General features: G+C 44.0%; 1 protein-coding gene across 1 annotated transcript in view; it reads left to right on the forward strand.

Moving 5' to 3' along the window:
* LOC118561690 (agrin-like) overlaps positions 1–18,870 on the forward strand; it is a 39,311-nt gene extending 20,441 nt beyond the window's left edge. Inside the window, exons 4-6 of the mRNA XM_036133941.1 lie at positions 3,364–3,585; positions 18,070–18,267; positions 18,594–18,870. Of these exons, the coding sequence (XP_035989834.1) occupies positions 3,364–3,585; positions 18,070–18,267; positions 18,594–18,856 (683 nt within the window). The 3' untranslated portion in view covers positions 18,857–18,870. The remainder of the gene's footprint in view (positions 1–3,363; positions 3,586–18,069; positions 18,268–18,593) is intronic.
* The last annotated feature ends 4,395 nt before the right edge of the window (positions 18,871–23,265 follow it).

A 23,265-nucleotide genomic window follows, 5' to 3' on the forward strand; every position in this document is an offset into this window, starting at 1 on the left:
GCCCGTCGCCACGAGCTGCGGCGCCACTGAATATCTAAGTGCAGATAAATGAATCATGAGGCTCCGAGCATGTGAAGTCAGCCCCCCTCCGATGCCATCTAATGCTATAATGGTCACAATAATGATGAAGCCATGGGTGGCGCCATTACAGCGGCCAGTTTCCATGACAGCGCCGACATCCGTCGACCCAAATCTGAAACCAAAGTTAGAGTTGAGAGAGGACAAGCTCTTTTTCTGATTTAACAGTAAAGCAGCTTTTTTTTTTTCTGATTCCCACCATTTCTTTGAGTCAGTTGTGAATGTATGGCAAGCTGGGGCCGCAACGTTTCCTCCAGGAAATGAAGGCAGGTCTGTGCATCACAGGCTTTAATAAGGAGAAGGCCTTTAACGTCATGTGAGGTATTCTAAAACAGAACATTGAACATATGCGTAAATCAGAATACATCAAATTCATTTGACTAGTTCCCAATAACATTTATCGTTTATTTGTACAGCACTATTCCCACGCAAATTAATTCAAAGTGCTTTTACAGGAGAGGAAAACCTGGCAAACCCGTTAAAGTAGAAATACGTTGTGGTCTGCTGTCTCCTACAAGGTGAGTTTGGAGCAAAGCTGGCAGAAAAACAGACTTTCACCATGCAACCAGAGGAAGGAACCGCACATAAATGGAGATCTCACTTCCAAACAAGCAGCTTTTGCGGTATAGACGTTAACGTGGTAAAGGACACAGGGATTTATAGTTGTGATTCTCTTTGTCAAAGTCAACTAGCACATAAAGCTAAACCAAAGCTAATTCATGGAAGACTGATGAATAACATTTAAGAGGCCACTGCACCACAAGCAAATGAATGTTGAAAAGATTTAGGAAAAGACTAAAAAAAAGACATATAAATAACGTAAAAAATGTTTCTACATAACCACCTCTTTAAAGAAACGCCCATGACAGCAAGAGTGTGGAGGAGAAATGCTCTACAGCTCAGTTCCAAAGTTGTAACGTTTTCCCCCCATTGACAACTTTTGTAGTGGAAGGTGTCACACTGACAGAGTGCTGAAAGAAGTTGCTTCTGACCCACCTCTGCTGTTTTGGCATTGAAGCGACTTCTTAATGACTTCACCACCTTACTGGATAATACAGCTTTTATGCTGCAATCAACAAGGCTCCCCAAACATGTTACCAGCGTCTAACGGCCTTTATAGCCAAATGATTGGCTCACATTCATTGCAGTGTAAGCAGATTTCATACACTGATATTGTCTGCAGTATATTGTCCAACCCACATTTACAGTTCACCGCATATACATACACACCTAAGATACACTGAAGCACAAACTTAGGAGAATTTACTAAAAACATCTACCCTCTAATGGACCGGTCAGAGTTTTGTGGACGATTACAGGCCTCTGGCTCTGTCAGTTGTAGTTGATTCTGATTTTTAATATATAAAAGAGAGTATTAGAGCATCATTTAAAACAAAATTTTCTAGCAATCAAAATTGTTCCTTTTTATTGTGATGAACAGTGAATAAAGAACAATATAGTGGTTGGAATAGCATGCAAAGCGTGTATCATTGCATCCTTTATTAAGAAATTTGGTTATTTTTCATGTTAGTTTTATATTTGCAGGTATAAAGGCACACCTAAGGACGTTTTATTTGAATATGTGCCCGTAACATAAACCTGTATTCATTATTAGTTTCACATAGTCAAAAGGACTATTTATACATTTATTTGATCCCACTCCTTCTCTATGCCTAACCATTTTACCGCCTTGCTGTTCTAATCTATGCAGGATTCAAATAATATATTACTATACCACATTATAACGACAATGCACGTTCAGTGGCTTGCAGCAGTCTTAACATTGGACAATATTCCGTAACAGATGGATGTTGATGAAAATAGCCATCGTTGATGCTTCTTTGCTCAGTAGCACCAAACCGTGTTTCTGTTATGATGACTTTAGGTGTGATGGTCACTGGTCGGTCCCTTCAAGCTGAAAATGTTTCGATTTCGATCAGTACCCCATGTCTCTGTGTATCTCTGTCCACTTAGCTTCCCATTAGATTGGTGTAGATTGTAGTGTGGGGTTCAAGTACAGGATCACTATTGGCCTGGTCCATTTTGAGATGGGGGGCCTTGAAATCATGACCCAGAATTGTTCCATAGCTTAGCATCAGACTCAGCGCATGTTTCATGTTCAGACTCTGTCCTCAGCTTAGTGATCCAATAGTCGCCCAGTAAGCTTGGTGAAAGAAACTTTATTTCGACCGGATTTGTCAAATGCTCATGCCTGATCTGGAATGCAGACTCTCCCTCCTGAAGAGCTCATACTTTAATCATGAATCCACACCCACCGAGCTAATAATCGCCCCCCCCCCCCCCCATCCCCCTCGTCTCAGTGCACACAACGTCTTGTTGTATTTTCATGGACACTAAGAGCTCTGAAGAACTGATCGAGGCAGGAGGGGGATGTGATCAAAGGATTGTTCACATCATTTCTTTTTATTCATTTTTTATTTTTTTTCCTCCAGCTTTCCGCTCTCCCATGATGAAGTTGAGGTATATGAGCCCAGCCTACACCCATCTGCCACGACTGAGAATCATAGGCGCCAAATCCAGCCTTCGGTTTAATGAAGTCATGCTGGAGTTTGTGCGTGAGCGGGAGAGACTGAAGCAGACACCTCTCTCTCTGATGTTCACGTTTCATATCTGCTACCTAGGAGCTTGGCTTTTTCTAAATTATTAAGCAGTTTGGGCTTTCGTCTTCGCGCCTGTTTCTTTTTTTTCTCTCTCTCTCTTCCGTACTCGACGTTTTCTCCGTCTCGCTTGTGGAGACTCTCTCATCCCCTCTCGCCCTTCCTTCTCTTGCTCCTCCGCGTCGGTTCAACTGGCTTTGGCTGAAGCGGCGGCTCTCACTGAGATGCAAATGGCCGCCTTTGAAGGCACTCAGCGGGAGCGTCAATTAATCCGGTCGTTTACGCGCCCTGAAAAAAAAAAAAAAATCGCAGCGCAACTATTGTTAGTGGGCCCGTTTCATCTGTATTGTGCCGTAGGCCGTGTTTATATCCGCTGCCCTCGTGCCGCTGGATGCGGTGGACTCTTCAAAGATGCAGGAAGCGAGGACATGACATAGGAAGCAGAGGTGTCGCCGGACTGTGGCTGTGTTTCTGATTCCATTACTCCTCTGGTCCTCCCCCAATCCCCTATTAACACACAATAACTCCATGGAGCTAAACTCTAACCTGTCCCCCTCTAACCTGCGCCCCTGACCTTTCTCCAACCTCCTCTCTGGTGAACTGCTCCGTATGCTGCACCTCTAACTCTGCTCTCTGTTTCTCGGCCCGCCCGCCCGCCCGCCCGCAGATCTCAACACGCCGAGCCCGTGCCTGACGAAGACGTGCGAGCACGGCGCCGTGTGCGTGGTGAAGAACGACGAGCCGGTCTGCGAGTGCACCGAGGCCTGCCCCCAGACGTCCGACCCGGTGTGCGGATCCGACGGCCAAAGCTACAGCAGCCCCTGCGAGATGCGAGTGATGAGCTGCACGCTGCAGAAGCACATTCGCACCCAGCACAAAGGACCATGCGGTGAGTCACGAAACACCAGAGAGCCGGGCGAAATCGTGATTGCCTGCAGGTAAAATGCTGCGTCTGGACTGCTGTTGTGCTAGTACCCCCCCCACACCCCCAGACTTCAGCTAAAATATGCAATTCTCCAGGTTTTTATTAGGTCTAACCGTTCTTTAGCAAATTAGCAAATTGTATAGTGCACTGAATGCAGCGTGTGGGTGGAGTTTCCACAGCAATCGTGTGTACTGTGGTTTTAAGTGGGTTCCTTCCCTGTTTGTTAACATTATTGTCATGGCAACACGGCACCAAAGCCTGCTAAATGACAAACACGGGAGGTGTGTGACATTTTCTGTAATAAACAATTTCACAAGTGTACATCTAGTCAGCGAAAGTCCTCAGAAAAAGGACAAGCTGGGCATCTGTTAGACTGATAATACAGACAAACACAAGCAACGTTCAACAAACTGAGTTTAAGGTTGCTCAGTGGTTTGTTCAGACTCATTTTAATTCCAACAATTTTTACTTCAGTTATACAGGTTTGTTTTATAGTTATTGAGTTATGTTGTTTGAACTTAATATAAATGAACTGGGTCTAGGGCTGACGTTTATATTTTCGCACCTTTTTGCTGCAATAGCATATGAGGTACAGCCTTTCATTTAAGCACTTTGACTGGATAAAACGTTATTTCTTAACCCCTTACAATTCCTAAAAAAAAAATAAGGAAGTTTTTATTCATGCTTAATTTTTTAAGTTTCTCAGAGTTTCTGTGAACTTCTCCTACCCATTGAACTCCGTTTCAATGGGATATGAATGTGAGTTAAGAGTGGCCTGGGTTCACAGGAAAGCCTCTTCTGTTTTACTATCACAAAAGTAAACATGTTCAGCTTTTGGTCTGATGAGACAAATAATCCAGGTTGATCTGGTGTGAAACAAAGGACAAAAGGTGGAAAAAAGCACCTTATGCCCAGTTAAGTATGTTAGAGGACCCTTGATGCTGTTAGCCTGTTTCATTTTCTAAAAGCAATGGGAACCATGTCAAAGAGCATGGCATCTTGATCTCTTTAAAGTACTAGGGGATTAAATAAAATCCATTGACCTTTGACGGTAAATTGAAAATGGGTTATATTGGGTCTTTCACCAGAAACATCTGGCCAAATCAATAGTACACCAGACAAATGAACCTTCCTTCATGGCCATTTCACTCCCCAGACATAAATCCTAAAGAGGGATAAGAATTGGGAACAGGAGCAGTCTAGACTTGTCATGATCTAGAGAGATTGTGAAAAGAGGAACAGTCAAATATCCCTCTCTCCGACCTTGTTAAAGAAAAGAATACTAAATTGTACACAACAAGGGTGCCGATTACTCTAGAGACAATGATACGGTTAAAAAAAATATATAAATCTAAATACGAAGCAGCATACTCAAAAAAAATAATTGGTTAGGCTTGTGGTTATGCAGCCTGTTAGGTATTGTCCGGTGAATATCAGCCTAAACAGCTGATATTAGGACAATAGTTTAAAAAGTGATTCGAGCATTGGCGTTCTTTTAACAGCACCTCTGCACACATATAGAATAAAAGAGTGACAACTTTTCTTCAAGTTCAAGAATTTAACAGAAATTAAATAAACATCCAAAGAACATCACTATAGAATGCTGTTTATCTGAATTAACACTATATTTCAATCAACAAATCCTCTCTACTAGGCTTGTGAAACTTAACTAAAACTACTAAGCAAAATTAAGATAAAAAGAAGCTAAGCAACTATGTACACACAAAAGAAAAAAAGACAAATAAAATAGTTGAAAACCATCATCAGAACGATTCAGTGAATCCTGGTTCACTGTGGATCTAAGTTAGAAAACCAAAGTTCATTTTAAAGAAGGTGGAATGAGGCAAATTAGCTTAACTAGTTTAGAACAACATTTGATGTGTTTCAACCCATTCACAATGCAAATCTGTGTCACATCAAACTTTATCGGAGGAGATAATATTTTAGAGAATGATTTGCTCAGTAAAAAAATCAACAACCTTTAGGAAACTTGATTTCTATTAATACAATTATTTCTGCAGGGAATATTTAAGACATGAATCTGTGACCGGACATTAGCTTGATGGGTTAAACCTAAAGTTAGAGAAAACAAAAAAAACATTAAATCAACATTAATCTTTTCTATCACTACTGTACTAATGTTTGTAGCATTATCGAACGATGGCGGAGCAAGACGAAAACCAGCATTAGGTTTAAGACAAACAGTATGAGCAGTAAATTATCAAAGAAGCTCATATCGTTAATGCTAGCAGGAGCTCTGCGCTAACCATTAAAGACTTTCAAGCTCTTATTTTGACACAATGAGTGGATGGGAAAACATAATCATCAATGTCCCATCGATGTATAAAACCCTTATGGAGATAAAGTTTGTCATAACCTGTCAAGTTTGTTGGTGTGAACCCAAAATCCAGCCAACACAGAGTGTTTCAAAAGGTTTATGGCAGACGAGGCAGGCAGACAGGCAGGAATGAGAAGGAGACCCCAGAGGATGCAGACAGACCAGAGTTGCAGGCAGTGATGAACTTGAGTCGGTGGTGAAGGCAGGAGTTGACTTGAGCAGATAATGCAGGCTGAAGGCTCACCAGAGCGGGCAGCAGGACCTCACAGGACTGGGAGCGTTACGACGGCAGAGCACATGGTGGGAGACGAGACGACCTGGCAGTGAGGGGGGCAGGTAAAAGAAGGCTGGGGAACAGGTGAGCAGAGTTGGGACTGATTAGTGGCAGCAGGTGGAACTGGTCTGGGCTAAGTGACTGAGGAATGGACTGAGCTGATAGAATGGGGACAGATGGCAGAAGGCTGAGGGGAGGGGAACTAATTAGTCCAAAATGTCCAAAAAAAAAACATCAGTAAAGCTTGGCTTCAAGAACGCTAGTGGGAGCTAGACGGTAAGCTCTGTCTTTTTACTCGGCCACGCCTTTAGACAAAACCGTACAACACCTTAAGAGTGAACCATTTAAGCTTTCCCTGCATCAACATCTCATGAGCTCATAGCAGCCATATTGGATTTTGAGGTAACTTTCAGATTTCCAGATTGAAATTTCAGTTCTTATAAATATTTTTGTGGCATTAGTTGCCTTTATTAGTAGTTGAGCAGGAAGAAGGGTTGAGAGAGAGATGGAAGACGCCGTAAAAGGCCCGATGTTGGTTCTCAGTTGCACTGTGTAGGTCAAACCGGTGCTAGGTTTGCTGTTACATGACCGCAAAAGTCATTTGTGACGTTTAGTAATAGATTTCGTTTTCTTTGATTCAACAAAACTGACACAGAGTTCCTGGTTATACATCAAGATTTATTTTTTGTCATTCATGTCTAAGTTGAATAAATAAAATAATAACTAAGAAAAAAGAAAAAATAGTACCAAAGATAATTAGTTTCTTTGAATCGGAACCATCAACATACTGTGCATACCCATTTATCTGTGTAGGGTGGTGGAAAACACTGACCCTCTCTGAGAAAATAAAATTACAGCAACAGCACCATGATTAAATGATGCTATTTATTTTTTTTGTTTTTATCCAGGAAAGAAAGCAAGAAAAGAGGATCTGCCATAAAAAAAAAAATTAATAATTTAGTCGCCAACATGATTCAGATCAGCATATTACTCCACGATATCCCTCTTAATGCATGGAAATTATTTTAAAATAGCATAAATCATAGCTTAAGGGTAAGGAAGCATCTCTCCCCGTGAAGCAAGGCTTTAATCAATCCATTTTCTAAAGACACATTTGTTAGGGCATAAATTATATCACGTAAACATTTACAATAAACACATATATATAGTTATGGTCTTGCATGATCCCCTGGTACCGATTTCACAACAAAGTCAAAACAATACTTTAAAACACAGAGGAATACCCTGATCACTGGTCCGTTTGCTTTTCATCTGTTCCACAGTGCTCTGCTTCAGCTCCCGTATACCATTACCCAGGCTCCAATTTGCCTGTTTCGACCTTTAAGTGAGGATGCACTTTACTGCCAACGAAGTGTGGAGCCTACTTGTCTGTAATTGGCTACATGAGTCACTTGGCTTTGTCTTACAGTGCTGGAGTATCAGCTAGTCATTAGTACACCAGCAACAGCGGAGCTTCAAGTGTTAAAAATATCTTCTTATTCACTATGCAGGCACACGGCCATATGGACAGATTTTTACAGCTTGCTAAACCCACTTAGTGAATACTCTTGATGACTTAATGCCATATTGAGAGGCCTATTTTCCCATGGACTCCGATGATGTAGTATTTCCTTCTGTATACAGTCAAGCCATTTGCTTTTCACGCACACATAGAGAGAGGAGAAGAACAGCAGCCGTCATCTCTATTACCAAAGTCTCCCATCGGCCTCCCCAGCTCCGTTTTACAGCAATATGATTATTTTCTGCATGTTTCTTAGACCATAATACCTACAATTAGCGGGGCTGGTCGGTGCTTAACAGTTACTGTAGCAGAATAATCAATATGGCTGAATTTGTGTCACTTTGCCGGCACTGCTTTGTCTTACGCAGGTTATAGTCCTGAGCTTTTAGCAGACAAACACATCCAAGTAGCAGTTTGCTTTTTTTTTGCACGCCTGGCAGACGACAGAGCTGGCTGTGCCGGAGACCCTCTGTGGACTTCCTGTGCACATATGCCACTGAGAAATGGACCGGAAGCTTCTTTTTTTTTTTTTTTTTTTTTGTTTTAGTTGGCGCGGAGGCGAGTTGAGTCAATTTGGCACGCCACGCCGCAGGTAGATCTGTCGGCCGCGGGTCCCTCTGCGCTGACGAATAATCTTTATTAAAAATGTTTTGAAAAGGCAGAGCCTGCTGGCGTGGAGGAGGGTCCCGTTTGTAATCCAGCGCTGTGGATGGCTCTTGGCTCCCGGAGGAACAGGCCCTGCATCAGCTCTGGGGTGCCATAATATGCTGAGGCACCGGCTTGTGCTTGGCAAGCCAGCACAGGAACGATGGCGACGATAATGTGGGTTATTTTTGAGCTGTTTGCGCAGCTTTTACTTGGCGCCATTCGAAGCCATAACAACCCACCGACTTAAGCTTATCTCGCCCAATTATACCGGACTGTTCAAATCACTAATGTTGTTCTCATGGAGGAGAGGGGTGTCACAGCAGATGGTGTTAAAGATATAAGAAATAGTTTTTTCTCTGCTCATAATTGTTCTTATCAGGTCCACACATGGTACCATTCTATTAGTATTGCTTTATGTCCAAGTTAACCATAAAATAAATAAAAAATAAAGCAGCTAACGAGCCATTTCTGTAAAAATCAGTAACACTCACTTTGGATCCAGGCCATCACCTGTTAAACATGTCACACTCAGTTTGTATACAGGCACATCTCTTAAAGTTAGAATATCATGAAAAAGGTCAATAATTTGCCACTCTTTTCAGAGAGTAAAACCCATATATCATACATCAGTCAACTCCTTGCAACGCTTCTTTTCCTGGTGCATCTTTTTCTACCACACTTCTTCCTTCCACTCAACTTTCTAGAAATACGCTTGGACAAACAGCTTATTTAGCAATAACAAAAGAAATTGAACTCTTTTTATTCCGTTTTTTTGTGCCTGTATTTGTTGTAAATCATTCTCTAATCGAGAATTTAGTTTTTTTTTTATGACCTTGCAAAAAACAGCTTCCACATATGCTCAGACCACTGATCTGAGTTCTGTTGATTATGTCCATTTATATTTATTTGCATGTTGCCTGCAGGGGTTTCAGGAAAATTCGACAACGATAAAACTCATGGATGCACTTTGTGAGGAGGACTGGAGCCGACAGGACTGCCTTGATTTCATTATCAAAGATCGTTAGTGATTAAACCAGTAGTGGATGTGCATGGGGACTAATGAAACGGCGCAAATTCAAACAAGGCTACACACAAATCCCTTAAGTGTCTTAAAACGATCGTTGTCATCGTCAGTTTGCTTCAGCCTCTACATCGACGGCAGCATCCGTCGTGGATGGCGAGACACCTGAGGCAAATTCAGGCGCGTTAGGTTACACCTCTTTATATCTCACGTGTAACCTTAAATGTTTCACAGTCTGTGGAAATCTGACAAACGTTGCTCATCTGCCTTTATGTTACTAATCCCATCTGATCAGCTCGATCCCTCTGCTTCTTGTGACGTCATCCGCTCAAATACAGCAAGTAATTGGCAGAGGGTGTTTTTTTTTTTTCAGGGAGCTTTTTTAAAACCTGGATTTTGTCAAATCCTGCTGTAGAAATCCGTAGTTAATTACCCATCTGCATTTTTGTATAGCCAGTTTACATTTGTTAATGAAACGCACAGCGCACACATGGCTGAGTAGTATGTTTATATTTCCTATTACCGCCCTAATTGTCTGTAAAGTTTTGAGCTGTCATATTTATGCCTCTGAGACTCCAAAGCCTGAGCTTATGAGCAGAGGTATGGGTTCAAGAACTGTGAAAGTAATTGTGCACGTGCGCCTGATGTGTGTGTGTGTGTGTTTGTGCGTGGCTCTCGTGGGCCCAGCCGTAATTTCATTTCCTTCCCCGCGGGCTGGAAAAATAGCGGTTATCTATATGGCTCAGGTGCAACCTGATAGCAGTATGAATGACATTTGTTATTATTCGAAGATTTCCCCTCCTGCGATGGAGCAGTAGGTGTCCTTGCAAGCTGGGCAGGCGGGGGTTCATTCGGTTAATAGACCCCCGTCCCCAAAAACACGGAGGCCTGTTGCCTAAAAAAAAAAAAAATGGCATTTATGCAAACAGATGAGAGCCAGGCCATCTGAATCAGTGGACAGAAAGGAGAAAAAAAAACAGCTTCCTGTTTTTTTTTCCTCCCACAGGTGTCGGAAATGATATTCTCAGTTGAGTAAAAAATATAGGTCACACCAGGATGAGTGGTTAGTGAGAGACAGTGAAAGGAGGACAGAGGAAGGAGGGAGGGGTGGAAAATAGATAAATGCTGGGAGGGAAGGAGATGAAGGTGAATAAGAAGAGGAGGAGCGAATCAAGTGAGGGGGGGGGGGGGCAGAGTTAATAGTGTACAGCCGGGCGGGCATCGACAGGGGAGTTGTTATCGCCCAGCCGTGCTCACAAGCCTTCAAAACACAAACAGCCCTACTTCTTTCTGCTTAATCCTGAGGTAATACCTCGCCCGTACCCCCTCAGCTCCAATTCAGGCTTGTCCCCAGTAAGGATATCAACAAAATGCTGAAAAGCTGCAGGGTCTTTCTCTTTCCCCCCCCCCCCTGCCTCCACTGTGAGTCAATCCCTCATGCTTTCAAGGGCACTTTTTATACCAACCTGCCCCTATTCCTCACTCCAGCGTCCAAAGCCACAACCACCAGGCAGAGCAGAAGCTCTCCAGTACACATAAAAAAAAAAGCAAGCACACGATGGACTGAGGTCCAAATGGCATGAAGGAGACTGCAATTTGAATGTTTTTAACAACGTAAAAAAAGAAAAATTACAGTTGCGATTGTCGGAGCGAGGGTTTATTTACAGGTAAAGCGTGTTTTATTGAAGACTGAATATCGTAACTGGAGGGACCTGGTGTCTTCGATTAGTGCAAATCCAGATTAGTCTGTCCTAGAGGCTGAAGCTAAAGGCTAATCAGAGGCAAAGCAGACTTTTATGGCCTTATAGCAACTCCGGTTTCAAAAGCCTCATAGCCATCTATGTAAATACTGTTTAATGAAGCATAAGACTGCCATCACCTTTGCACCGGTCTGCTAAAAGCTCTTACACATATTCATATTTTATTTATAACGTCTCTCCTCTGTCGTTTGTCCTCGGAGCCTTGCATCGAGTTCCACTCATTGTGAATGTGCGGTAGAATGACAATAAAGTCTGCCTAAGTCTATTTAAAAAGAAGCCGGTGTTTCTTTGTTTTTGTTTTTACAGCACAATTGGAGGTCGGCGGCGGTGGTGCACCACCAGTGACCTTCCCTGTGTGAGAACAGATTTTGACATCACTTTAACAGCTGCTCTGACCAGAAAGTTGTGGCGTTGGCGGCACTCTGCCCCTGACCTCCGCTTCCTGCGTAAACAATCCTCATCTTCTGTTTAGATATTCACTTACAGGAAACTTGAGGATGGACTAAAGGTTCACATAGAGCACTATGACATTTTTCAGACTGGAGTTTTAGGGAGATTGTAAAAGTCCTCCTTGGTGATGGCCTTTCTCAGATTAGCTGTAGCCTCTAGAGCCAACTAGTCTCCATTAGTGCTGATGTACTAATGACGTTAGGACAGGTGTCTACTGCAGGTAAGATATTGACAGCTTATATCCTTTAGACAGAACCCAGAATTCCATGTCGAAACCCTCGTCAGAAGCCATTTTTGTTTTACCAACGCTATTAGAAATCTGCATTTTAAAGTGCAGGAGTGTTTTTTTTCCTTCAGTCTCTGAACCACATCTCCTCCTACATGTGTGATAAATGGTGCACATAAAGCGCCCCATCTCGACGGAGGTGAGTGCCAGAGCTGGCTGTGCCGGCTCCAGAGCTTGGCCAATGAAAGTGTATCTAATACTCAGCCCATCTTTATGTAACTGAGACATATCCAAATCTTTCAGCCTGTAACTGTCAAGAGGCCTTCATTGGCTGAGATACGCAGTTTACCTTGGTTTGCTTAGACATACGCTGCAATTTACATGCAAGCTAAATATGGTTTTAACATAGGAAAAGCCTAAATATCTGCTCTGGTCTATACAGTATGTTCTGTCTTGCGTATTTCGCTTGGCCACCTTTGTACATTGTCAGTGGTATTTATGCATGAGTGGCTCCTCGGTTAAGCCCCTCCTCAAACTAAATTCAACAACACAGATCTAATGGAGAAAAGTCAAGTTCAAGACTTAGCAGGTAAGTGTTTTACGTTGTGCTCTTGAGACCAATCTAATTTAGAATTTTATTTTAAGAGTTATTTTGGCATTGAATAGGAAACTCAGCGTCATTTTTTAGTGCTGCTGTTGCCCCCTGGTATAACGGCGCCCTTGGCAGTGAGCCATTTTGCCACTAAGCGTTGTGAGGAAAACGCTTCCTGCAAAAAACAAGGTGTCTGGTTAGCGCCCACTGGTTATGATATTGTCTGTGTGGCATAATGTTTTGGAAAGATTTTGTCTCACCTTGAGCTTATCGCAGTTTTGAATCCAGTCGCCTTCAAAGAGAGGTAGAGAATTTCTCTCTGGAACTAAAGCGTGATGAGAAAGACTTCAAGATGAGAGAATCAGAGAACAAAAAATGGACTTCTTAACACAATCTGTAATGGCGACGATTCCCTCTGTTCCTCCTGCTTTGAACCGCGGCTCACCTTTTTTTTTCCCTGTCAGAGGCACATTTTGTCTGGAGGATCAGGCAGCGTGGAGAGCCAGGCACGAGGGGCAGGAGCTGATAAAAAAAAAAGAGCGAGGCTGCTATCAGGACACAGAGCCTGATAAAGGACAACGCTCACCACCGCCACTTCCTGATTTATAGCTGCGACGACCCCAGAAGAGCCACGGCCTGAGCGAGCCTATTTTACAGACGCTTATATTTTAGGTTTATTTATTTTTGTGACAGAGAGGCTTTTTTTCTTTTCTTTTTTTGTTGCCCAACATCATTTTAAACCAAATGCCTCAAAACCACTTGTACTGTTAAGACAGACAGACATTTTTATTGGTCTGAGTCTTTCCAAAGCAATGACCTTTCTAAATGATTCTAAGACTTTTTTCTTTCCTTCGATTTCCTTTGTTGATGAAAAAAAGTCTTTCAAATAATGTTTAAATCTCCTCTCCATAAAAGTTTTTGCACATATTTTATCAGATAAGTGAACAACTATTCAATGAAAGGTGCAGGCTGTTAAATTGTTGCTTATTTTATAAACCCCTACTTTTAAGCTAATATGTAGGGGAAATCTGATCCATTGCTAACGATTAACACGGTGGGGGCAAAACAGTCAACAGACAGGCACTAATATTTACAACCTTATCATAATAATATGCATTTAAATCCTCGCGTTCATGTCGTCTTTTTCTTTTTTAGGGAATGAATAGCCACTTTACATCTGAACTCCTTTTTTGTAACTTCGACACAGCGACTGAACTAAAGTACGGCAACGACAGTGGGTCAAACTTCTTCCACAGTCCTTACTGGAAGTTTGATCCGATTTTTGAGCTTCTGTCTCGCTGTTGGTCAAAGGCAGGAAGTCCAGTTACTTCAAGCTAAAACGTAAGGTCTGGCACGTGTCGGGTATGTCTTTGTTTGGCTCACCTCTATTACAGGAGCGGGAAAATATAACATTATCCTCCTGCTGTTCCAATCGTCTGTGGTATGCTAGGGTCGGTCCCTGGAATTTAGGTGCAGAGTTGCTGCAGGATAAAAGAAGCCTGCATCGGTCTGACACTGGCGTGTTCAGGAATAACTCCTCATATTGTATAAAATTGGGATCTTTCGAGATCTTTTTAAATCAAGCTACATGTTTTGGTCAGATCTCTGATAGCAGCAAGGCCACTGATGCTAAGGCTAGCACTAATATCTTTTTTGGAAATCATGCCCTGTTTTATTTTTTTAGGTACATTTTCATGGAAATGTACTTGAAAAGAGACGCTGGCTTTAACAAGTCGGTGCTCTCTTGTATATTCGGATTACATATTGGCTTAACAAGTGCCGAGGCTTTTTAGTCTGAGAGAGGAGTGGATGTCCACGTTAGACGAAGAGATGAAGGAAGCGAAAAGACTCTTAAGGAGTGATAAACAGATTAATAACATGGACGGTTCCAGCGGGCCGCCTCACTTCTCTCAATTAGTGCTAAATCATCAGTAGTTATTCAGCTTGCCTCTAATTGAATGTGATAGGGTGCTAAGCTAATGCAATCGTTGCCGTGTAATTGGTATCAGGGAGAAAGGTGTTTGCTCTTCACTCCACAAGAGCTCGGTTCTTCTTCTGGGTTATTTTTATTCCCTGTGGGGCCTGTCTGGCTCGTTACAGAGAAAAATGTATTTCCAGATGCGCTAAAGATACATGAAAGTCCTCTATTTCCGAAGAACAATTATAGCTATCGTCCGTCGAGATCAGAATAGAGATGTTGGAGGAAAGCGCTTAGCGTTTCAGAAAAGAAAGCATATTGTTCGGGAGATAATTTTAACTCGACAAACTTGCGGATACAGATTGAAAAGTGTTACTTTTCTCACTCGGCCCTGACTCGTTTCCCAGTACCTGCCGCTTTGAAGCATCTACAGAAAAGCCGTGGCTGGCACGACGTTTTCCCCACAGGGCCGTGGTAGCCAGGTGAGGAGCTGGAGCTGGCTCTCGCTAGATACAGCAATTGGCATTCAGGCCAAAGCATTCAATTCTCGTCTCATCAGTCCAGAGAATCTTTTTCCTTTCGTGCTTTCGGAACGCTATAAGTGTTACTTGGCAAGCGGCGCGCCGGGCTCTCGTGTGGATTTTTTCCACAGGAATGGCTTCAGCTTCTGACCAGCCTCCCATCAAGCCTGTATAATGGAGTACTGGAGAGAGAGAGAGAGGTGCTCTTCCAGAAGCCTCCTTTCTCTTTTCCAAAGTTTATATCTGTTCGGTTATTTAATTTTGGTTCCTGGAGAGGGATGTTTTGGTGGTTTGACATTTCTTGAGTAATAGAAGCCATCAATCCATCTTTTCTTTAAACCCTGCTCCTTTTCATCTCCAGGTAGTTTATTCTGCAGATATATATTTTTTTATTCCGTGCTTTCTGCACATCAAATTAATGTGAAAGGTGCCACCTTTTATTTGACGGGTGCGCCGGTTTTATTTTATCTCATCAGTTCAGCAGATCTCGGGCGGATTCCGCTGCGGTGTTAAATTAGCAGCGCTGCGTCCAATTTATCAATGCTGCTGCCAATAATAGAAACAAGAACATAGACCAAGCTTATCAGAGCCTTTGAAGCATAACTCATGCGATCTCCTCATAAATGAAGTGGATGCTTTAAAACCTCCTCTCCTGCATTGGCACGCCCAGTGAGGATCAGTAAAAAGCCTTAAAATTAAATGATTGGTCTTTCCAGTGGCCTAATGGGGAGTTAAAGAATCTGCAGCTCTCCAGCAGTGGGCTTTTCTTTCTCTCCTTTACCATTCAGGTCTCTGGGTTTGGTAAAATTTAGCCTTGTTTGTTACAGCTTAAACTTTTGTCTATGGAGCTCGCAGATATCAACCATTAGCTGTTTTCTTGTTGCCATCCCCTCACCTACAGTATGAAGTTGAACAAACATCCTCTCCTTTTTGAATGGTATGTTCTCTGGTCTCTGTGTCACGCCATATTTACACCCCAGAGTCTTGGGGAAGCCACCAGGAGTTACTATTCTGACGTTCCTAGACACTCTTGACATACATTTGATCAAACGATTAACATTCACATTATAGAAATTGCTAGGTGTGTCAGCAAGTGGAGCACAAGGGCTTTTAGTGCACAACAGTTATTTCCCAACGTGTTTTTTTTTTTTTTTTTTCACCCCAACTGAATTTAGATATTAAAATAAAAAATTACTTTAGTGTGATTTTTCAAAATTGTTCTTTTAAACAAAAGGTGAATGTGTTTTTGATCCGTTTTACTAGAGTTAGAACGGTCCTTCCAGCTCAAGAAAAGAGGCAATGTGTTTGGCTGTGTTGACGAGAGCAAACAAGATTTTAAGCATATTTGGCGATGGTGCGCAAAAAGAATAAGGTATTCTCAAATCACAGACTAAAGTTTAAAGTTTTAGGTGTTGTCATATGTCCAGGTTTTAATTAGCTATGTTGCAAGTTTCACGCTTGTCTAAATTTAAAGCGTTCCAGAAAGGCAAATGTGAAAATGCTCAATATGACCACTTCAATTTTAGTTTCATCCGGTCACAGGACATGTCCAAATATAAAGGTATTTGTCCCTGTGATCTGACTTTTTATGGTCCTCATGGGCCCACATCAGTACAGGACTTTTTTTTTTTTACTGTGGACAATGAAACTCTCTAGCCAGTTTTATCCGGCGTCTTTCACAGCAAAACACCTTCGTCTCTGGGACACAGAACCGGACCCCTTCCAGAACAGGGTCAGACCTGGACATTCCTGTGCTTTCAACAGCTGAACGTGGCACATTTAGACATCTAGAACCTAGACCCAAGGATGAACTGAACTTGGGGAGGTCCACACTTCTCTACCTGATGTCATGGTGGATTTCTTTGGGTTTCTTGTCTATGATGTCAGACAGGAAGTAACGTGTCTGAGGTGCTGGCTTAAATCCACCCACAGGCGTGCTTTGATTTAACTCGAATATTGTGACCTAACCAGTCCATCATTCAAAACACTGGTGAAATGCATAGTGTAGGGGAACTTCTGAGTTTGGAAAAATCCTATTTCTTTTTATTTTGACACTGAGCAAATATGAATAATTCTGTACATTCTGATTGGTCCAAACAGAGAACGTTTAGTCTGCTTTACATGTCTGCTTTATGCTACAACGTGTAGAAAGAACGGCTCTGTACCGCGGAGTACAGTGCATGTAAATGTCCGATGCTATTAGCATCGTTGGCGGCCCTCAGGTTGCGAATCGCGTTCTCGCAGCGCTCACCAATTCTTGGTTTTTCTCTTTCCTTTTATTTTTCCACCAAGTGTCCCACATGCTGGCACAGAAATTATAGAGAAGTGGTAGAAGCTTCTTAAATGCTTTTGTAACCAAGTGTGCTTAGCTTGCCTGGCGAGCACAATTTCTTAGTCGATGCCATTAAAACAACATGGCAACTCTAGCGTTTTCCCCTTCTTTAACTTAAGATATAAAGTTTTAAATGTACATATAGCAGGGTTTAAATCTTGAAGTACTCGGTGTCAAATTAAGGCCTCATCAAGTTAGCTCAACTTAGTTCAGCAGACAAAGTCACAATCTCACAGCAGCTGGATAGTGCTTTACAAAGAGACTTAGCTCCTACAAGTTATATAATGCTTTGATTTCATTTTTGATTTGTCACACATCTGCATTAGTAGCACTAAATTTGCAAGCTGCTGATGACGCTGATTTATTAGCTGGTGCAGATTCCCATGAAGCTGCAAAAGGGCCACTTCTGCAGGCCAAACTGTTAGAATTAGATGATGCCGGTCTAAAATCTCAGGCCGGTTCAGCTTGTTTGAGTAATGGCCAAAGCATTGGAAGCAAGCAGGACTTTTCATAATTGAAAGTCCTTAATGACATATTAATATCGTTACTGGTGGAGATTTTTTTTTAGGAGGGGAAGGGGGGGGGCAGGGATATGTAGAGATGAACGTTTCTGAGCTAATGAAAGAAAAAATTGTTCGGCAAAAAACTTTACATCCACTTGAAGAAATTTTCAAGGATCATTAAAATCTAAGCAAGGCTTTGTAATTTGCATACTGATAACATAAGTTAGAAAAGAAGTTATTTGCTAATTTCACTGTGACTGCACACACACACACGCACACACACACACACACACATACACACATCCTAAGTCTTTGCCCTTCTTTTTCTTGTGTTTCCCTTCAGATGAAGCGTGCACCAACTGCTCCTTCGGGGCGATCTGCGACGCCCAGAGCAGACAGTGCGTGTGCCCGTCGGAGTGCGTCGACTCGCACCAGCCCGTGTGCGGCAGCGACGGCACCACCTACGACAGCGAGTGCGAGCTGAATGTGCGGTCCTGCAGAGAGCAGCGGGAGCTGCGGGTGGTCAGCCAGGGAGAGTGCAGTAAGTAACACGGACGCCTCACGCGCCACGGCGTCAGCCATCACGGCTTGTCGCGCGCGTCTATTTTGGGATCTGTGAGGGCTAAAGCGAGCGGGACTCTCACAGGGGGAGCATTTTATCCTTCTGTTTCATTAACTTCTTGTCCCTCTGGATTGAAGCGGGGAATGAAATGCAGAATATGAGCCCTGCAACTTCAGGCATGCGGGCAGGGAATAAAATCTCATTTAAATATCTGTTTGAGATGTACATTTGAATTTCTGTCCTGATGGTGTCTCTCATCACCAGCCATGCTCTGAACCATCCCTCTACTGTCTATGTGATAACAGAGACGTGCGGCGACACCGTCTGCGGCTGGGGTGCCCGGTGTGTGGAGAAAGAGTGCGAGTGCCCGCAGTGCACGGGCGAGGCCGGCTCCCCGGTGTGCGGCGCTGACGGCATCACCTACGACAGCGAGTGCGAGCTGCTCAGGGCCTCTTGCACGCAGAGGAGGAAAATTGACGTGGCGAAGCCCGGCAGCTGCGAGGAAGGTAGGAAATGGACTTTGAAATGTTGTAATTATGTTAACCGATCAGCCATTGAAGTGGTGTAATTAACTTTACCAAGTGACCTGTGCTACGCCGCTAAGTCGTTTGTGGATTTTTCAGAACGCTGAAACAGCTCCGGCAGCTCGTCAGCACTCTGGTATCAACAATCGTTGCTCGGAAAGTCACGCTGGGTCTCTGTAAACGGAGACAGTTGTCTCCTAGAACTAGAGGGGCGTACATTTTAACGACAAACTCCAGCTACTGTAAAGCTATTCAAGTCGTCCTGATCTTAATTACAACACACTGCCCATTCTGATCTCTATTGTGCATATTTTGTGCAAAGGTTTTTAAAAAAAATGCCATGATGTGAAGCTTTTGCCTGTGAAGCAACTGAATATCATAATTCTTTGAGGCTCTGACAGTCAGAGCTAGTGAAAATTTACAAAACATTGATCAGGGAATGAATTAGAAGTGCACCGATTAGGTTTTTACTCAGTGACTCCAATTTTTGATTCCAATTTAAATCCAATTTTGTCCTATTGATGTTCTGTCTTGGACTAAAGCCACCTGAGTAAACTTTGTTTTGTTTTACCAATTGTATGCAATAAGGATTTAAAATAATAAAAAAGGTCTGCGGGTTCCTTGTAAAGGGATGTTTTGAACCCTAGAGAGAGAAAAATAGCTCAAGATGCATAACAGAATATCCTGTTTCTGTTAGAGTTAGAGTTTTAATAGTTTTATGTATTTAATGAGCATGACAAAGTGGAAGTATCTGACCAGCTGATCACCTTTTGAGATTTAGTTGACAGCCCTACGTCTCCAGGTTGTTTCTTTCCCCTTTCACAGTTTCTTCCACTATTTTTTGTTGTACGGCATTAACACAGATGACCAACATGAATGAACTTCCTTATCTGTTCCATAAACAGAAGACAAATCACAAAAGGTGACATGGGAATCACCAGGATAAACCCCCACCCCTTTGACCATCCTATCCAAATAGGTGCTACTTAAGTTATGGCAGAACTGTTGTTCATAAAGTATGGATTACTGTTGTTGTTTTTTTACTCCTTCAGACTGCCATTGAAGATGTAATGAATTCTCTCCAGATGAGAGATCAGTCAATGCTGTGATCCAGGCTTTAGAAGTTTGGACATCCTTCTTTTTCCAGAGCAACAGGATGAGTTATTTTGCACAGAGGGGGCCGTAGGATAGAGCAAGCTGCTGTGCAACGTCTGAAACCCTTCGTATAACCAGAACGGCATCTGGTCTGATTTCGTCTTTGAGAACTGAAAATAATGCATCCCAAAATCTCTGCAGCCTACAGGACACAGATCATAGCTACGTAATAAATCGGCATCCGCTCAACGACATTATTCACATAGTGGCGATACATCTGGAAGTATCTTTACCTTTGGGTATTGTACCCTATGCAGCATTTTGAGCTTGGTCAGACAGTGTCTAGCGTTAAGGGAGCAGAAATGAACAAATTTTATACCTTTTTCCCAAATGTCATCTTTTATCCCCATCTCCAATTCCCTTCTTTACACTTGTCCATGTTCACTTGTCTAAGTTCTGCCAGTACTTCATAGATAAATGAGATTTCTATGATTTCGGTTATACCGTCTCTGAGATGCTGAGCTAGTTTAGCCAACGTTGACCCTGACTGTAAAACAAAGAAAAGGGCGGTAGTGATTTTTGAAATGGGTAAATGGGCTCACCACCCAGCAGAGGCACTGAAAGACAACCAATGGTTTTTCTATTCCGCATGTACATAATCAGGCAACGAGGATAGGCGTCTCCATGTGACGACGTGTATTGGGTGTAAATGAAAGTTTAGTTGCAAGTACAGACATTGAAAAATATGGATCGGTTCATCAGAATCAAATGAACTATTTGATGCCGTAAAGACTAATCTGTCCTCGCCGAGTTTCCCGGGATCGCCCGCCAGATTTCGTTTGTGCCCTGACAGACGCATGGCAACATTTATGAAGCCCTTCTATCCAATTAGGCTTTTAAACGTGTGACTGATGGCATCTGATGTGAGTATCCCCGATTCTCCACGGCTGGAGCTTTGCCGTTCCTCCCCTACGTCGATAGGAAAATGGAACCTAATTTGGCGTGCAGATCGTATCTTGATCCGCCGTGACAAGCCTCGGCAGAACGCGTCTCAGAGTCCCCTCGCTCAGCCCTTCAAACCGTGGAGGCAGCAGCGCGCCCGGCCTCTGGTTGTCATGCAGATAGTGGCGACGCTGTCCCCCCCCCCCCCCCGTGGGTAGCGGGTCGCCACAGCGAACATAGTCATCCTCTGACAAGGTGTGAAGGGGAGCAGATTACACCTGCCAGCAGGAGGGATGGCTGGAGAGAAGAAAAATGGATGTAGTTTGGAGGACTGGGCAAACAGATGAGGAGAATCTGCTTCCATTTTGATTGCTACCCAGGGGGGTTTTATTCTTCCCTTTTTTTTTTTATTCTTTTGTGTTTTTTTTTTTTTTCCCTCCCCATTACTGTCATGGTTGAGTTTTGGTTTGGCTTTGTTTTTCTGTTATTTTCATTTTTTCATCTCTTTTGGGTTAGGTTTGACTTTATTTATTGTTTTCTGTCATCAGTTATTTTCTGTCATTTTTCACTTCACCTCCTCAGCAGTCAGTCACACCTGTTATCATTTACCAGTCAATTAGCCAGACCCTGTTTTCACCTGTGAAGTGTTCTATTTAAACCTGCCTCTGCCTTCAGTTCAGCACTGGGCCGTCATCATCCCACACCTCTCCATGCCAGTCCCTGGTTTGCCTTGGAAGCTTTGTTTTGTTCCTTTTGTTAAGGTTAGTCCTGTCAGTCACTCTAAAGACTGTTTGTTCACTGTTTGTTCCTGGAGAGGTTCTGCTCTGTGCCCTGGTGTCTCTCAAGTTCTGCTAACCTGACTAGCCGCCCTGGTGAAGCTCAGCTCTGAGCCCTGGTGTCTCTCAAGTTCTGCTAACCTGACTAGCCGCCCTGGTGAAGCTCAGCTCTGTGTCCTGGTGTCTCTCAAGTTCTGCTAACCTGACTAGCCGCCCTGGTGAAGCTCAGCTCTGTGTCCTGGTGTCTCTCAAGTTCTGCTAACCTGACTAGCCGCCCTGGTGAAGCTCAGCTCTGTGTCCTGGTGTCTCTCAAGTTCTGCTAACCTGACTAGCCGCCCTGGTGAAGCTCAGCTCTGTGCCCTGGTGTCTCTCAAGTTCTGCTAACCTGACTAGCCGCCCTGGTGAAGCTCAGCTCTGTGCCCTGGTGTCTCCAAATGAACTGCTAACCTGAGTGCTATGAGGCCTGCTAGCCGAGCAGCACCTAGCAAGTGTGGACTCTCTGTCCTCCGGGCCGTCAGCTCCTGCCATCACCTTCACTCAGTTTCGGTGCAACCAGCTCCTCATCAGACCTCCACCCATCAACCTTGCAATAAAGACTCTCAAACTTTAGTCCTGTGTGTGTGTCCTGAAGTTCATCGGTAAACAAAATCCTGACAGTACGGCCCAGTCACAAGGTGAACTCAGGCGCCATGCGGGACTTACCTGCAGGAGTTGACGACCCGGAAATCATCGCATATTTAGAGATGTGCCAACGTCAGATGAGGGAAAGGTACGACAGGATGGCTTCTGCCCGGAACCCTGCGCCACCGATCCGGGCCAACTCTACTCCCCTGGTGGTCCAAGTGGGTGTGGTAACGGCTACTTCAGAGCCCGGGAAAGGAAGCCGCTCAGCCTCTCGTCGTCTCGGTCATCATCTCCATGACTCACAGCTGGCCCCTCGAGTAAAGCACATCGTTCCACCTAGCAGACCCCCACGCATCAAGGAGAGCCAGCTGTGGGAGTTCTACTACGGAGACCGAGACGACCTTCTGCCCTGCTGGCCAGCTGCCACCCCCGAGATTGCCTCGGATTCCTCATCTGTCCCCTCCCGGCGAAGACAGCAGAACCACCGGCGCGGAGGGTCCGTCAAGGTTCAAGAGGAGGATCCGCCTCCAACCTCGGCGCTCTCCGAAGCCTGTAGCCCGGCGCCGCTCTCAGAAGCCTGTAGCCTGTCACTGCCCGAAGTGGCCGAGGAGTCGTTTCCGCCTCCAACCCCACTGCCCGCCGAAGCCTGTTGCCCGGCGCCGCTGCCCGCCGAAGCCTGTTGCCCGGCGCCGCTGCCCGCCAAAGCCTGTTGCCCGTCACAGCCCGAAGTAACCGAAGAGTTGGTTCAGTCTCCGCCCGAAAGCTCCGCTCTGCTTGCCGCCGAAGGCTCCGTGCCGCCTAAAACAGACCCGTCGGTCGACGAGGGAGTTGTTTCGCCTCAAGCCGAGGCCTCCGAGGGAGCTGTTCCGCCTCAAGCCGAGGCCCTCCGAGGGAGCTGGTTCCGCCTCAAGCCGAGGCCTCCGAGGGAGCTGTTCCGCCTCAAGCCGAGGCCTCCGAGGAGCTGTTCCGCCACAAGCCGAGGTCTCCGAGGGAGTTTTGTTCCCGCCACAAGCCGA

The sequence above is a fragment of the Fundulus heteroclitus genome, unplaced genomic scaffold (genome assembly GCF_011125445.2).
Source record: "Fundulus heteroclitus isolate FHET01 unplaced genomic scaffold, MU-UCD_Fhet_4.1 scaffold_704, whole genome shotgun sequence".
Classification (NCBI taxonomy): Eukaryota; Metazoa; Chordata; class Actinopteri; order Cyprinodontiformes; family Fundulidae; genus Fundulus; species Fundulus heteroclitus.